At 37.4% G+C, this 16,755-nt stretch overlaps 2 protein-coding genes and 1 long non-coding RNA gene across 4 annotated transcripts; 2 read left to right on the top strand and 1 right to left on the bottom strand.

Annotated features, from left to right (window-relative positions):
* The first annotated feature begins 80 nt into the window (after window positions 1-80).
* On the top strand, window positions 81-5,942 carry LOC140765382 (G-type lectin S-receptor-like serine/threonine-protein kinase SD2-5). Its single transcript, XM_073104441.1, has 2 exons — window positions 81-2,982; window positions 4,712-5,942. Exon 1 carries the CDS (start codon window positions 466-468, stop codon window positions 2,959-2,961), a length of 2,496 nt encoding a protein of 831 aa, XP_072960542.1. The 5' UTR covers window positions 81-465; the 3' UTR covers window positions 2,962-2,982; window positions 4,712-5,942.
* Window positions 2,470-6,166, bottom strand: LOC140765384 (uncharacterized). 2 transcript variants are annotated; one of them, XR_012105179.1, is made up of 3 exons: window positions 5,952-6,164; window positions 2,860-2,953; window positions 2,470-2,609 (listed from the first exon to the last, which is right to left on the bottom strand). It is a non-coding gene; the product is annotated as an uncharacterized lncRNA (long non-coding RNA). The 2 variants fall into 2 exon arrangements; XR_012105180.1 differs by having other exon boundaries at window positions 2,475-2,609; window positions 2,716-2,953; window positions 5,952-6,166.
* A 2,137-nt stretch (window positions 6,167-8,303) lies between these two features.
* On the top strand, window positions 8,304-11,612 carry LOC140765048 (G-type lectin S-receptor-like serine/threonine-protein kinase SD2-5). Its single transcript, XM_073103964.1, has one exon. It carries the CDS (start codon window positions 9,117-9,119, stop codon window positions 11,610-11,612), a length of 2,496 nt encoding a protein of 831 aa, XP_072960065.1. The 5' UTR covers window positions 8,304-9,116.
* The last annotated feature ends 5,143 nt before the right edge of the window (window positions 11,613-16,755 follow it).

Genomic DNA, 16,755 nt, shown 5'->3' with positions numbered 1-16,755 from the left:
TAAATAAATAAATAAATAATTAAACATATATAATGGAATTTATATTAATTACAGATAATTTGGCTCTGTCAATCTGTCATATTTATAAAATTCCTTTCTATATATCATTTCCAGCTCTGAAAAGGCAAAACAAGAGCGAATTTTTTATATATATTTTTTTGAGAGAGAGGAAAAACTAGAGTAGTTTGAACTATTTAAAAACAATTAGAAAATCATTAAACCAAACTCTGCAGCATCACAGCAACTAGCGAGTAGAGGCATCCACGAAACAAGATTAAAAATATTAAGTAGAGCCGTTGACTTCGAACGACCGCAGATTAAGAGGCGTGGTTTTGAGAGCTTCCAACGACGAAACCATCGTCTCCCTTGGCAATTGAATACCAAACTTCCGGCCATATCCGAACTGTACATTAGACAGTACCTCAAATTCTCCCAGTTTTTTCCGCCCACAATAGTCAAACATCCATGGCCTTGGAGCGTTACCTGTGTATCCTCCTCTTAGCCACCTCTTTATCCCTGCACAGCCTCCATGCCCAGACCATCGACTATCCCACCGCCAACCTCTCCACTCTCTGGATAAACAACCGAGCCGGTCCCCACAACGTTCCTTTCCAGGATGGCACCAAGGCCCAGGCCATTCTCCTCCGGAAAAACCCGGATCCCGATGGCCCATCCTTTGCCGCTGGCTTCTTCTCCGATGACACTTGGACCGCCTTCCTCTTCTCCGTTTTCATAGTCAATACCAACAGCCGCGGCGGTATTACAAACGAAGGCCTCCCCCAGGTCATTTGGTCTGCCAACCGGGACCGCCCAGTTCGCGAAAATGCCACCCTCGAATTCACCAAGGACGGGGACTTCGTGCTCCGCGATTCCGACGGCACCCTTGTCTGGTCAACCAACACCCCAGGCAAGTCAGTCGTCAACATGAGCATCACCGAATCCGGCAGTTTGGTTCTCTTCGACATTAATAAAACACCGGTCTGGCAGTCCTTCGATCACCCGACGGACTCACTGGTCTCCGGGCAGTCGATGCGCCAGGGAATGAGGCTCACTGCCAACATCTCCACCACCAATTGGACATACAGTCCGTTGTATCTCACCGTCCTTGCGGATGGGTTGCATGCCTTTGTCAATTCTAGTCCTCCCCAACTCTACGTCAACTACACAACCAATGTGAGTAAACCGGAGAATAATTCGACATACCTGACTTTTACCAATGGCAGCCTAACTTTGTTTACCAAGCCGGATAAGCCGGAGGAATTGATCTCATTGCCTTCGGCAACCTCAGATCAGTACATGAGACTGGAGTCCGATGGGCATTTGAGGCTTTACGAATATAATAGGTCGAGGCATGATTGGCAGATGGCAAAGGATCTCTTCAGTAACAAGCTGGAGTACTGCGACTACCCGACGGCTTGCGGAGAGTATGGAATTTGCACTGGGGGGGAATGCAGCTGCCCTGGAAACCACTTCAGCCAGATAAATAATCCACAAGCTAAATTTGGTTGTACACGGGTGACTCCTCTTTCTTGTCAAGCCACACAAGATCACCAGCTCCTACCTCTGGATAACGTTTCCTACTTCCTTTACTCCTTCGGTGCAGGAGAGTATAAGGGAATGAGTAAAGAGAGTTGCAAGCAGGCCTGTTTGAACAACTGTTCTTGCAAAGCTGCTCTCTTTCAGTACGAGGGTGGGAATACTTCTTATGGCTACTGCTACCTGCCATCTCAGCTCTTCTCACTGCGTACAAATCAGCCTACAAAAACTCACTACAATTCTTCTGCATATATTAAAGTACAGGTCATCCCCTCACCTCCTAGTCCTGGTCCTAATTCTTCTCCAACATCGGAAGAGAAAAGGACTTCTCAAACCGGAATTATAATAGGTGTCACACTTGGAATAGCAACTACAATCCTCATAGTTATAATTATCTTCGCACGGAGAAAATGTAGTCAAATGCATAGAGAACATTATGACCAAGTTCCTGGAATGCCGACAAGATTTACTTTTGAGGAATTGAAAGAAGCCTCCGACAACTTCTCTAAAAAGCTTGGTGAGGGTGGATTTGGATCTGTTTTCGAGGGGAAAATAGGTGATGAAAAAGTTGCTATCAAGAGGTTGGATATTTTCAATCAGGGAGAACAGCAATTCTTACCCGAGGTTGAGACAATCGGTAGCATTCATCACATCAATCTGGTGAGGCTGATTGGGTTCTGTGCTGAGAAGATGCATAGGCTTCTGGTTTATGAGTACATGTGCAATAGTTCACTGGATAAGTGGATCTTCTACAAAGACCAAGTTGTACCTCTTGATTGGCAAACTAGATGCAAAATAATTACAGGCATAGCCAAGGGTCTAACTTATCTGCACGAGGAGTGCAGGCAAAGAATTGCTCACTTTGACATCAAACCACAAAATATCCTCTTAGATGACAAGTTCAATGCCAAGGTCTCAGATTTTGGACTGGCCAAGCTAATAGACAGGGATCAGAGCCAAGTGATGACTAGAATGAGAGGCACCCCCGGATACTTAGCACCTGAATGGTTGACCTCAATCATCACAGAGAAGGTTGATGTCTACAGCTTCGGTGTCGTCATATTGGAAATTATCTGTGGAAGAAAAAACTTGGATTACTCCCAGCGCAATGCGAATCTGATTATCTTACTGCAAGAGAAGATGAAAGTAAATCGGTTGTTAGATATAGTAGACAGTCACAGCAGTGATTTGAAATTGCACGGGGAAGAAGTCATCCAAATGATGAAGCTTGCAATGTGGTGTTTGCAGAGTGATAGCAGTAGAAGGCCTTCAATGTCGATGGTGGTGAAGGTTTTGGAAGGTGCAATGAATGTGGAAACTTGCCTAGACTATGAATTTATCTCTGCTCCTTCAGCACCGTCTAGCACAATCTATTTGGATTCTTCAAGTCTGCCTTCAGTATCAGCTTTTTCAGGACCTAGATAGGAACACTACTTCTATCAGCAGGTAACAGTAATGATATGAGCATTTACATGCCTAAAACATATTGTGTTCTTCATGTTCTCTTCCTGAAGTAGTTGAAATATGATACTACTTCTATGGTCTGCTTCAGTTACTTCTTTTGTTTACTGCAAATCAATTTTTTGAACTGATGAACTAAATGGGCCTTGTTTGATATAACAGTAGCCAGATAAATCCAAAATATCTGCATAATTGTATATATGTTTTTGAAGTAGACTCTGTATATAAGCAGACATGATTATGAAGCATTTACTTTTGAAAATGCAATTGTCTTGATGAGTCATTATATTGTCAAGTTAAGGACTATTCGTAAGCTGGAAATTTGTCATATCATTTAATCTTAAAGTAGTTCATAAGCCACGAGGAAATCAAAGAATGAAAACATGTATATTTCTTTGATCAATTGCTAGTTACTGCTGCTGAAACATATTATTAAATAGAGAAAGAAGTTAATGCAAGCTTTGGCTGACATAAATTGTTACCAGGAATGATGCACACCAAATGCTATTAGATCATTAAGATATATCACCTAGGCCTCCGGATACTTTAATACTTCCAACTAGTATTAAAGCAAGCAAGTTTTGAATCTTAAGCAGTACAACATTAGACAATTCCAGGTTTGATCATTTTCTGATAGCTTATTACTTGAGCTTTATTTACATTCTTGCCATAACAGAAGAATTAGGTTTGGTACAGCGTTTGGTTAGTTAGTTAGTTAGTTAGTTGCTTTTTGTTTTGTGTGATAGTAGATTTAATACAGTATTAAACTCTTTCATGAGAGTGATACTTAATGCAGATTGGAGATAGAGATGATTAGGATTCTGAAAATATGAAACCAGAAAGAACAAGAGTCTAGATAATACTGTGTGGTTGCCGCAAGGTTTAGGACATTACCACAGGTTCCTGGAGTATTTTACTGAACTTTATTAAGGCAGTTTACTGCATGAATTCAGCATCAGTATATGCAAAATATGTGAGAACTATTATCATGAAAATGAGGTGCCACATTTGAGTGCAAGAACTATTTATGCCATAACCAAGACAATTAACACCAAGTAATGTGATAGAAGATAAAAATAGTACTTGATATATAATAAATCTAAAAACAAGGTTTTGGAAGAACAAAAACAACTCGCACATGCATAACAACCCAAAACTCCAGAAGAAATAAAAAAAATACACCCAACAATATCATACAAAATCTCCAATAGGCAAAGAACCTTAGTAGGGATTTATGATGAAAATCACATAGAACATCAAACCTATTATGCAACCATTACAAGTTCTGATAACCACCCTAGCCTCCAATTTATCTTGGCCTTCCTCTCCCTCTCATTCTCATTTGCCCCTTGTCAGTCAAAGATGACATATCTGTGATGCTAGAATTGCCGGTAACCATTTTAATAATTAAAGAGTGATTGTTTTTCATAAACTACCAGCATTTATCTCATTGTAGTGTTACACAGGACATCTCAAATGTTACAGATCAAGACAAGGAAAGTTTTTTCAAAAGTTATACTGCGAAATTCACATTCTAGAAGTTGCATTTGGTTATTCGGCTTTTTGTGAGGACACGATAGTTAAACTTGAAACTCACTAAAATGAGATATTGCAACAATTATTTTATTTGCATGATTATTTTGTCCACTACGATAGCAATTATTATATTGATACTTATTGAGTCTTGTTATTTCTTTCATCCCTTGTGTTGCAGAGATCAAGGATTGCGGCCATTTTAAGTAACTTCGAATGTTGTGATCCCGACATTGTAAGCAAGTTTGTTGATTCATGACTAAAGTTCTCTGTCTGTTTGTAAACATTATGTGTGGACTTATTGGTGATACTTTTATGTTTGTATTGTCTAATGTTATGATGATAACTGCTTTCATGATTCGATTCAATTTATCCTCAAAGTTTTTCACCATAATTTTGTTACAAGACTGTCCGCAAGATCTTTTTGAGAAGATCATTTGAGTTTAAGTTGATTCCTCACCAAAATCAAGAAAAATGCTAAGACTGGTATTGGGTTAACCAAAGATCACCTGTCCGGGTTGTATAGGAGTAAGAGATGCAATGACCTCCTTTTATTTTCAAAAAAATGGCTTGAATATCCCAACCTTGCTTGGTTGCTTCAGAAAATTGGGGAATATGGTGTTGCAGAATGATCAGAAGTACCAAACTTGTTTGAAAACTAAGAAATCTTTAGAGGAAGCGAAAATTTTCAATAACAAAGTAATTGGGAAAGTATCAAAGAAACTGAAAATAAGAATCTTCAAAACTCTTATTCTAGTTCTAAAGCATTCTCATAAGGTATAAGATATTTCACTGTTGATAGTCACCAATATCCCTGTAAATGATACCAGATCAGCCAAATAAAAAGACTAACAAAGAAGGTACCCATATATAAGAGGTGATGTAACCTCAGATCTCCATCAATTATGGTTAAAGAGTAGGCCAGGATAGGATCGATCTCTAATATTGAGTGAACAAAAAGATCATCTTGATTTATAGAAAGAAGAAAAAGTAATTAAAGGTGGAGAGAAATCAGGAGGAAGAAGGAAAATGGAGGTTACATAAGCAGAAACACGTTCCATTCAATAACTATCTATAATACATATAAAACTCATTACTTTCGCAGAGTCCAAACCAAACATCCAAGCAAAAAAATTCCTAAATTATAAACATATACTTCACTAATCTTCGAAGTTCCATATGGTTCCAAAATGCCCAATAACATCAATTTATACTACCAAGTCAGCAACATGAATCTGGAACACCCTTCTTAACAATAATTTCACATAATTCCAAACCTAACTGCGCATAAGTGTACTCGAGGAACTTATCAACAAAGAACACTTAAAGGAAAATTAAAAAAAAAAGAGGTGCATTTAACCGTGAAGTGCATCAGATTTAAGAGAAACGAACAGAAATTTGACGATGGGAATCTGATTTACCACTTGGAGTTGACCGTGAATGAGAGAGTGGATCTGGGGTACAACATCTAGGGCTCCAATTTCCGCCGTGAATCCGAGAAAACTGCGTCCGCGATGATTTGAAGACAACAAAGAGGAATTCAGCTCCGAGAAGGCCTCGTTTTTTATCTTCTCTTTTTATAATTCTACTTTCTCCATCTGAAGAACCTTCACTGTTTTACATGTAAACTCTAAGAAATTTTTTATTACCCACTCACAATTTCTAAACTAAGAAAAAATTATATATACTTTTTAAACTAAGAAAAAGATAATTATATATATCTCTAAACTAAAAACAAGAAAATTGGACCAAAATTATGTTACAAATTTTTTTAAAAAAGATAATAATAATTCAAAAGTTCGAAGTGAGATTTTATTTTTCTTTTAAGATCTACGGTTTATTCCACTTGTTCAATAGATTATGGGATGCTAGGTCTATTATTTTGTTGATTTTAGAGCACTATATACATATAGTGTTTTGACTGATTTATTAAGAGAGTTAGGTTGTTTATCTAACTTAAATCAAATAAGACTAGAGTTTTTATCTATTTTTGTGATTAACTTACCAACTTAGCTCATCATTAGATCATCTATAAATAGAAAGAAGTTAATTTCATTTGGACCCCTGAATTATCGTTATAACCCGACTTCTAACTTGTTTATTAAATAGGTCATGTCTAGGTTTACTACTTTAACCTATTTAATCCAACCCGCCAACCCGTTTATGATATGATAGCCCATTTACGACCCGATTAGTCTATTTATAACAGTCTAACCTATTATAAGTTTATAATACGAAGAAACTCGTTTATAAGCTAAAAACAATCTGTTTATAACTTGAAAAGACTCGTTTCCAAAATGAATAGCTTAAATAAAATTGAACAACCTATGCCACTCGATATCTTGTTTATGTCCCATGAACTCGTTTAATAAATGTGTGGTATTAGTGTTTAGAAGTTCTAACCAAGTATATAAATAGGTCTATGCTCATATTTACATTTTCTTGACATGACCTGAACTAGCAAACTCCATCTGATTGTCACCCCTAGTTTAAAAGAGCATATGTGAATATTTTTCTTAGCTAAAAGAGTGTAATAAAATAGTTTAGAGAGTATATGTAAATTAGTGATAGTTTAGGAGGTCAAAACGGAATTATTCCTTAAAAAATATATAAATGGAGGCAAAATAGTTGAGATGAGATCATGGCATTTAAAGTGATGCAATGTGCTTATTGTCTGCTCATTTTTTTTTTATCTTAATCAAAGTGGTAAAAATCACTCTCATTGAGTGTATACGATATTATAAATACCATGGGATTCTAGGTTAACTGAATTTAAGAAAAAAAGTTAGAAATATAATTATAAAAGAGATAAAAGTTTTACGTGATTCAACAAATGTGGACTATGTCCATAGAGATCTCATCGGTTTAACTATGTAGATCACGAGAGAAAATGCAAAGAAAAATCACTCTCAATTCAACATAACTTATCTCTCTCTACTTCTCTTGTAGCTACAAGATTCACACATCTCTATATATTTGCATCATAATCCTTTATAAGATCTCTCATAATCTCTTATAATATTAAGCTATGTTGTGAATTGTAACCCGCTAACTTTCTCTCTTATTTATAGGCTCTGTAGAGAAGGGTGGGGGAGTCCCTTGGATTATGATAAACCATATAAGATAGATATTTCTTTCATACGAACAATTTGCTAAAAAAAGTAATTCGGAGATCCTCCAATTAAGAATACTAATTTGATGAGGATTTATAAATATTTTTAAAGTCTCTAGGAATTAAGAAGGCCTTATTTGGTTTTTGACTAAATCTCAAACTCGATTAGTTAAATTCATTTTTTAGTCTTAATTTTTTTAAGAGTAAACTTGATTAGATATAAAAAAAATAAAAAATTATTTAGTTACCGAACTAGTTTATGGATTCCTAAACTAGTTCAGAGATCCCTAAACTCAAAGCAAACATGTTAATGCAACAACTTTGGCAAGTCTTAATCCAATTAAGTCTCTAGTTCATAATAGCATAGGAAGCGTGTTCCCCAGTCATCTTCAATTTGTACTCTGCTATAAAGTAAATCTAGTTTTAAAATCTATCAAATATACCTTGCCGACTAAGTTTCTCTCTTCCTTTCTTCTGTCTTTAGTACCAAAGCTAGATCAAACATTCATACTTGCATGTCCCTTTGCTTGTGTAGTTGTATGACTACAATATCTTTACTTTTATTAATGTATGAGTACAATAATTAACATCACTCGGCAAAGACCTTGCTCAAAGAGATGGAAATGATTTAGAATCTCGCCGACAATTTATCTCTCTTTGACAAAATATGTTTGCGAGGAACACATGTACATAAGTATAATAGAAACAAGCTAGATCGTAAGGCAAATGACAGTATCGCCTTCCATAGACTGCATTTCCTGAAGCAAAATAATCTGTCAGAGAGCCCGGTTTCATACAACAATCAGCTGAATTATTCGTTTGGAGAAGTCTACTGCAGAATTGAAGGTCTGTTGTGTTCTCAATACTTAATGGCATCCTTCAAGAACCTTTCGTAGATCACATTTCCTAAAGCAAAACACTCACTCAGATCTTCTGACTTGATACGAGAATTAATACCGTAAACAAATCATCTGTGTCCAACTGGTTTTTCCCTGCTTTTAATTGAAAGAGAGACTTGAGATTCAAATAGCTACATAATGCTACAACACAATAAATATTTGGTCACACTAGCAAAAGCATAATCTTCTATATCTTCTTTATATTTTTCTATTTGGTAAAGCATATCACATGTTGAGATAATGAGTTTAATAGACAGTTAGAGACAGTAAGTAGGACATGATTTTAATATGCACTGTATTGAATTGTTCTCCTCTCCCGTTGAAAATAAAAACGTATTATTGTATGATCTTAATCTAACAGGCATACCACTACTTCTCCACTCACACAACTTGCCATTTATCCATTGACAGATAGCTGTATGGCTAATGCAATGTATTTGAGAAATGAGAATTATGAAACGTGGGAGCCTCTCTAGTCTTCCCGCGTAATCAAACTGTTTGGCCATCTTCAACCTTGCGACCTCAAAGTTTGTGATTGCCGGACCACTGCTTCTAAACCAAGAAGTGGGAGAACCATGCATCCTATTCACTGCTTTCTCCTCCTGCTTTCCCTGGCCAACTCCTTGTTCCTCCAAGCCTGGTCCTTGGACTACCCAATTGCTACTCTCTCTTCTCTTTGGACCAACAACAATTCCCTCCCTTATAATGCAAGCTATCTGGATGGCTCGACCGTTCGCGCCATCCTCCTCCAAGAAAGCCTTGGAAACTCTGAACCCTCTTTTGCCTGTGGCTTCTTCTGTAATGGCAACTGTACTGGCTTCCTCTTTGCGGTTTTCACCGTCTGCGGTGGCAGTAACAGCAACATCACCTGCCACAACAGGACTGGCCTCCAGGTCATCTGGTCTGCCAACCGTGACCGTCCTGTTCGTGATAATGCCACTCTCCAATTAACAGGAGATGGCGACTTGGTCCTCCGTGACTTTGATGGCGCTGCAGTCTGGTCCACCAACACTTCTGGCAGGTCTGTCTCCGGCATCTATCTGACAAAGTCTGGAAATCTTGTTCTCTATGATTCAATTGGCGCATCGGTGTGGCAGTCGTTTGATCACCCAACCGACTCGCTCATTCTTGGGCAGTCTCTGAGGGAGGGGCAGAGGCTGACGGCCAGTGTCTCCAGCACAAATTGGAAAAGAGGTCAGTTCTATATCACCATCCTCGCTGATGGGCTGTATGCATTTGTTGATGCAAGTCCTCCACAAATTTACTATCAAAAGCGAGTCAATGTAACAAAAGCAGTGGATTCAGCATATTCTCAGACAGCAGAGAATAACACAATGCGTGTTACTTTTACTAATGGGAACCTATCAATTTCTGTTGGTCCTGGTACTAAATATGCAGGAATATCATTGCCTTCATCCTCATCAGCTCAATATATGAGGCTTGAGTCTGATGGACATTTGCGCATTTATGAATGGGATGGTACTTGGAATTACTTAGGTGATGTCTTGCATGTTTACCCTGATGATTGTGCTTATCCCATGGTATGTGGAGAATATGGAATTTGCTCAAAAGGGCAGTGCAGTTGCCCTAGCGAAATTAGCGATAATTCTGCATTTTTCAGACAGGTCAATGATAGACAACCTAATCTTGGTTGCTCCCTTGTTACCAGCCTGTCTTGCGAATCGATGCAAGATCACCAGCTTCTACTTCTTGACAATGTTACGTACTTCAACTTCATGGATGGTTGGGTTACTGATGAAGAAACTTGCAAGGAGGCATGTTTACGGAATTGTTCTTGTAAAGCTGCTTTTTTCCAATATGGCGAAAATGCTTCTAATGGTTCCTGTTACTTGAGGACGCAGGTTTTCTCACTCATGAACAATCAGCCTGAAGTAATTGATCATAGTTCATCAGCATATCTCAAGGTGCAGAAACTAGGCAAGTCCACATCTTCTAAGGATCAACTGATTTCAGCTATCTCTCATGCATCTTTGGTTATTCTAGTCATCATCTTTGGTACAATCCTTATCATACTGAGAAAAATGAAAGCAACAGAGATGGAAGAGGAGGAGGATTTTAAAGGAGCAGCAGGAATGCCAGCAAGATTCTCTTATAAGCTCCTGAAGGAAGCCACGAACAACTTCTGTGAAAAGCTCGGGGAAGGAGGATTTGGGCCTGTCTATGAGGGACAGCTTGGCAATGTTAAAATTGCAGTGAAATGCTTGAGTGATTTTTCTGAAGGAAAGGAAGGGTTCTTGGCAGAGGTCATGACAATTGGTAGCATTCACCACATAAATCTCGTACGGTTGATAGGATTTTGTTCTGATAAGTCACATCGCCTACTTGTCTATGAGCATATGAGCAATGGATCACTGGATAAATGGATCTTCAGAAAAAATCGACGTGGTGCTCTTGATTGGAAAACCAGATGCAAGATTATCACAGATGTAGCAAAGGGTCTGTCCTACCTCCATGAAGAATGCAGGCAAAAAATTGCACATTTAGATATTAAGCCAGGGAACATCTTACTAGATGATAATTTCAATGCAAAGATATCTGATTTTGGGTTAGCTAAGCTTATTGACAGGGATCAGAGCCATGTAATGACCAAAATCAGAGGAACACGAGGCTATTTAGCACCTGAATGGTTGACCTCGTCAATTACTGAGAAGGCTGATGTCTATAGTTTCGGTGTTGTCGTCCTGGAAATTGTGAGTGGAAGAAAGAATTTGGACTCTTCTCAGCCTGAAGGAAGTGCGAACCTTTTTAATCTACTGCAAGATAAGATTAAAGAAGACAAGTTACTGGACATTGTCGACAGTCAGAGCTCTGATATGCAATTGCATGGTTCAGAAGCAATTGAAGTGATAAAACTTGCTATCTGGTGCTTACAGCGTGACAGCAATAGACGGCCTTCCATGTCACAGGTAGTGAAAGTTCTAGAAGGTGCAACCGATTCAGAATCTAATCTGGACTATGAGTCTACCACTGCAGCTACATCCTTGTCAGGGAAAGGAGATATTTTTGATGGCCCAGATTCTCCATCTGCTTTCCTAACATCAGGAAGATGAAGAGACTTCATATAAGCTAAAGATGTTCTCTTACTATTCTGTTTCCATCTATGGAACATTATCTTGTATTCTTTTATTTTTCTGTTCCTAAACAGCTATTGTACAACATTGCTGGGTGTCTATACTTGTATAGAAGCTTCGTCTATTTTAACTGTGTGAAATTATCTCTTTGATGCAGTTCCTATCTCCAAGATTCCTGATGTGGTGTGTTAGGATCGTAACTTTCTGTCAAATAAATACTGATGGGTAGGAATCCTTACAGATAGATATGCATTTTATCAATATTGTAGCACAAACATTGTTATATGGAAAAAAAAGATTTTAAAAAAAAAAGCATATGTAGAATTTTTTTCTCATATTTCACTATCTACTAAATAGTTCTAGAAGCAAAAATAAGGGAAATGGTACACTGAAACAATGGAATTTACAATATTACTTACTTGCAATAATTCCACAGTTCTTCAAGCTTCCATAGAAAGTAATGCAACTATGGGCGCTCATCTGAATGGAAAACAGGCAAATTATGTTGTGCATGGATATTTGTCACCGAAAATTTTGATCAGAGCTATCTCTCTTGTTGATCATCTTGCGGAAGACATATAAATGCTCCAACATCCAAAACTTCTTATATGTGCAGGACATCTACTTTCACGAAGGTGTTGAGGAATCTTTAATATATCAAACTTTTAAAACTTACAGCATCCCTCTTATTCCTTTAATCACGAGATCAGCCATTAACCCTCATAAACTCTTGAGAGCAAGATGCAGCACTTGCAGAGAAATCCTTTGGGTACATGTCCCAAATTCGTAATGATGTTCAACTCCACTGCACAGATCAAATATAGTCGTTTCTGTTTCTTCCGCCATGTCCTCACGGTGCGTTAAATCCCATCAGCTTGTAAAGCAAGACGTCGTGATTTAGCACTTGCAATCACAAACTAAAATGTCAAGCACAAGAATCCGTTCCAAGAAAAAACAAAAGTCCTACTCGGCATTTCTTCAAACAGGTTGCTCGCATACCCACCTCCTATAAAATACAATAAGTATATGGGTTGAAGTATGCCTGCTTGCCGCTTTTTTAGGCCACAGGATCGTTCGTGTCCCGCTGATCGTGGCAGAACCGTTAGATACTGTCCCTTTGCGCTTGTCCTTGCCCGAGCTGTGAGCGTAAATTATATCTATTTTATTATGGTTAGATCTAAATTCAGTTCACCTGTTACAGATTTCATTATATAATAAAACATATATTTTAGTTAAATATAGATTAAATTTGAAATGGTTACTAGAGATTTTAATGTATTTAAAAATAAATACTGATCGATTTCAGATAATATAAATATATAAATATATAAATAGATATATATATATACCTGTAGTAGACTTCTTTTTTTTTTTCTAATCCTTCATCAACCAGAAGGCTAAATGTAGGCTGGACAAAGGGTCAACATTCCTTAGATACAGAAAGACTGCTTAGTCTAGGCTTTAAGTTATGTATGTTGCACTATTAAGCTATCAACTAAATCGAATCGTTAAGCTAAGTCATCAAACTACTAAATAATTTCTTCACATTATTATTTTGAGTTCGAGTCGAACCTATGACATCTTTAGCCATGGGAAAAATATACCAGGGTTGGTTGGTATGTTAGTAGAATTATTCTATCCTCTACAATTTTGTATTTAATAAATATTTTAAAATTCAAGATGCGGTGTACTGTGTACACAATGCCATCCCCTAATCTTCTGCTCCTAATCATCCAAATGTTCCAAGGAAGTTCCTCGTTTATGGGGCTTTCTCTTGACAAAAGAAAAGGGACAGATCGAGATCGCGACAAAGAGGAACAATAAAAGCACAGCCATCCTATTGATAAGACTTGTGGGTCGACGACAACGACGACGACGTCGTCGTCGACTTGGTGAGTTGTAGGATGGTAAAGGGCGTCATTCTATGATGGTAAGTTGTCTGTTCGCATATCATTCCTTTGGTTAAATTATACGCCTTTCTCTTTCAAGTATTGCTCTCTTTTCCTTATGATGCATATTAAAAATGCTAATGATTCTTTACTGACTGCTAAGCAATCTATGAGATCATCGGTAGAAGAAATCAAAAATAAGAACCATTATTTAAAACCAAGCATCTCATTTAAGAGATTTCAAACTTGTTTCCAATACATATACACCTTGGTCTACTACTGTTAGCTCTTAAACCAACACCTCAATTACCTCCTTTCTTGCTTAGAGTTAAATTTGCTTACTGTGCACATTTGTGAATTGTGATGATCCGTGAATAGAAAACTTTATGAGATGTAATCTCTGTTGGAATTTGACTCAAATTCAGATTTCAGTATTTTGTACGCTTAGTGTGCCAGTGCGTTCGAATGGGCCCTAGGGGGCGTTCGAACACAGTTCCCAAACAGAGACTGGGTGATGCAGGCGTTTGAACTGCCCAGCCACGTTTGAACGCGAGCCAACCCGAGAGTAACTATTTCTGCAAGCATTTGAATGTCAGTCTGTATTTGCATTGGGCGCGTTCAAACGCACCCCGTGGGCGTTCAAACGCTTCTTTGGTTCTACTGCTTTGATATTGGGCTCGTTGCGTTCAAACGCGACGCGGAAAAACCCAATGTGAACTAGCCTTATAAATAGAAATGTTGGATTTTAAGGTTTTGTGTGGGCATTTTGTAAGAGAGAAAAACTTGTAGAGGAGAGCCACCATTATTTAGAGTGAGATTAGAGTTGTAAACTCTTTGTATTTGAATATTTGCATAGTGGATTGAAGATTGCTCCGCCCCTGGATATAGGTACATCGTCGAATCATGTAAACTTTGTTTCTCCCTCCTTTTTCTTTATGGTTTACATTGATTTGGTGTTCATATTTGTGATTACCTTGAGTATTTGAAGTTCTCTACAATTAGCATCTTGTATTTGGAATTCTCATATTGATATTGATATTAACTTTACTAATATTTAATTTGTCCCAAATTATTACTATTCTATTTAAATTTATTTAAGGGTGAAAGATTTTACTTCGGCTCTCCTCACCAATTTGGGTATTTGCACATCAATAACGACATCTTGATGATTCAATTCAAGTCAGCAACTTGGAATAGAAGACCTTCTTTTAGTGATTTTCCATATAATAAATACTTTTCTTTGTTACATCGGATGCATCTGGCAATTAAGTCCAACTGCAGCACAAATGATTAGAACTTGGACCTCTTGATGAATTACCGAGTGCAGTCTGTCCAAACTTAATTTCCAAGATGCTAATTTTATTGTTTAATTTATATCCTACGAGCTTTTAAATTAAAAAAAAAAATAGATTAACAATTATTAGGATAAAAGAAAGTATGGAAAAATTGTGTACTTGTTCATATCCTATTTTACAAGGAACGATTGAGATTGAATTGCTTTCCAGCACGCTCATTGCATTACATACATGGCCCAGCAACTGGTCTTTTTAAAGCGATGGCTTTGTAGTTAAAAATATTGCCAGAATCACGTGGAGTTGATGACGTTTAAAGAGTACTTTGTTGTCTTCATAATCAACTCCCCAGTAGTTACAACCAAGCAGCTGGAATGCTCCATGTTCTGATTTCCAGCATATCTGTCAGGTGTTACTCCAGGGAAAGATTCCAAGCCCAACTTAACTCCATCTGCTTGATACCTCCATCTAATCAAACCCTTGCTTGTAAATAATCTTCACATCTTTTCAATTTAGTTCTCAGAAACAAAATAGATCTGGACAATGTGAGCCCCTCCCCAAAAAAAAAATAGAAAAAGAAAAGAGAACACAAGATCCATATTTCCATTTAAAAGATCAATGGAAAGTATTTCTCAATTAGAAACTATGAAACTGCCCAATAAAAGAATGGTAAAATTAATTACCACCAAATAAAAATCTCAATCCTGTACACATTCTTGCATTACCACATCAGAGACCAAACTCAATTCGTTGATGACCAGCACCAGAATACCTGCAAGACCAAACCAAGACTTCCTTCTTAAGAACATATATAGATATTGTTGCTACGTTCATTATCTACTGCAAACCTTTCTCCTCCTTCTCCGCCGCCGCCCTTCGCCTGCGATTCTAAGCTTCTGGAGCATGTGGTCATTGGTACAAATATGCCCTCGGGAGCTCAAGAAGACGGCGCGGGCCACCGGAGGCGACCAGAGCCCGCTCTTCTCGTATTCGAAATCGAGCTCCGATATGTCTGGATACTTGACGAGCAGACCGTCGGAGACTTTTGCTGACACCAATTGGATCTTTCTCGATGGTTCATGAGATAGGCTTGTAGACCCTGACGAGGTTGAGCTTGAGGTTGGTGAATCTAATGAATGGGCTATGTGAGCATCTCCCATGGAGTAGAGATAAAGAGAGGGAGAGAGAGATGAAGAGAGGAATAGGAGATGCTTTGCTTAATTGGTATGTTTGGATGGGGGATATGGGGGAAAAAGAAAGGTTTGTTGAGGAGGGTGGGAGTGGGGAGGGAAAGGGACGTGGATGTCGGTTGTATGAGTTGAATAGTAGAAGTGGACGTGGGAAGCATGATGAGATGGTCAAATTGCATGTTAGAATTGGTCCACTCGCTTGCTTCTCTTTTATTGGTCTATTTTATATATATTGTTGATTTGTTGGGCAAATAGATTGGGGAATGATATTTACAAAGCAAACTTGTGGTTAGTAGCTCCATTATATTTATGAGGGTTTTTATTTTTTATTTTTATTTTAACATAATTGCACTTAAAAAAACATCATACTTGTATTTTCATTACTTAAAAATATTATAATTACTAGTAGAATCTTTTGACTCTTTTAAAATAATTATTATAGTTAATTTTTAATAAATATTTCTAACAAATTATTGTTAAAGTTAACAAGCATATGTGAATTATTAAAATACTCCTCTGTCTTGTAGAATGATTTGTGGCATACATAAAGGAAGATAAAATTTTCTTGATACTATGATATATATTGGGTAAAATATTAAATAGCTTTTGAACAATTTTAAATAAGTTAATACAAAGATAAAACAGTATTTTGATCTAATTTTAATTATGATTGTCTAAATTTAACTAACGAAATAATATTTTTAAAAGAGTACAAAGATTTCAACCGCAATTATGATATGTTTTAAAAAAA

The sequence above is a fragment of the Typha angustifolia genome, chromosome 8 (assembly GCF_048772165.1).
Source record: "Typha angustifolia cultivar Huaian chromosome 8, ASM4877216v1, whole genome shotgun sequence".
Taxonomy (NCBI): domain Eukaryota; kingdom Viridiplantae; phylum Streptophyta; class Magnoliopsida; order Poales; family Typhaceae; genus Typha; species Typha angustifolia.
This window is presented reverse-complemented; position numbering and strand designations above follow the sequence as displayed.

Excerpts from the sequence above, each read along its gene's own strand:
- LOC140765048 (XM_073103964.1), top strand. The coding sequence starts at position 9,117 with ATGCATCCTATTCACTGCTTTCTCCTCCTGCTTTCCCTGGCCAACTCC.
- LOC140765382 (XM_073104441.1), top strand. The coding sequence starts at position 466 with ATGGCCTTGGAGCGTTACCTGTGTATCCTCCTCTTAGCCACCTCTTTA.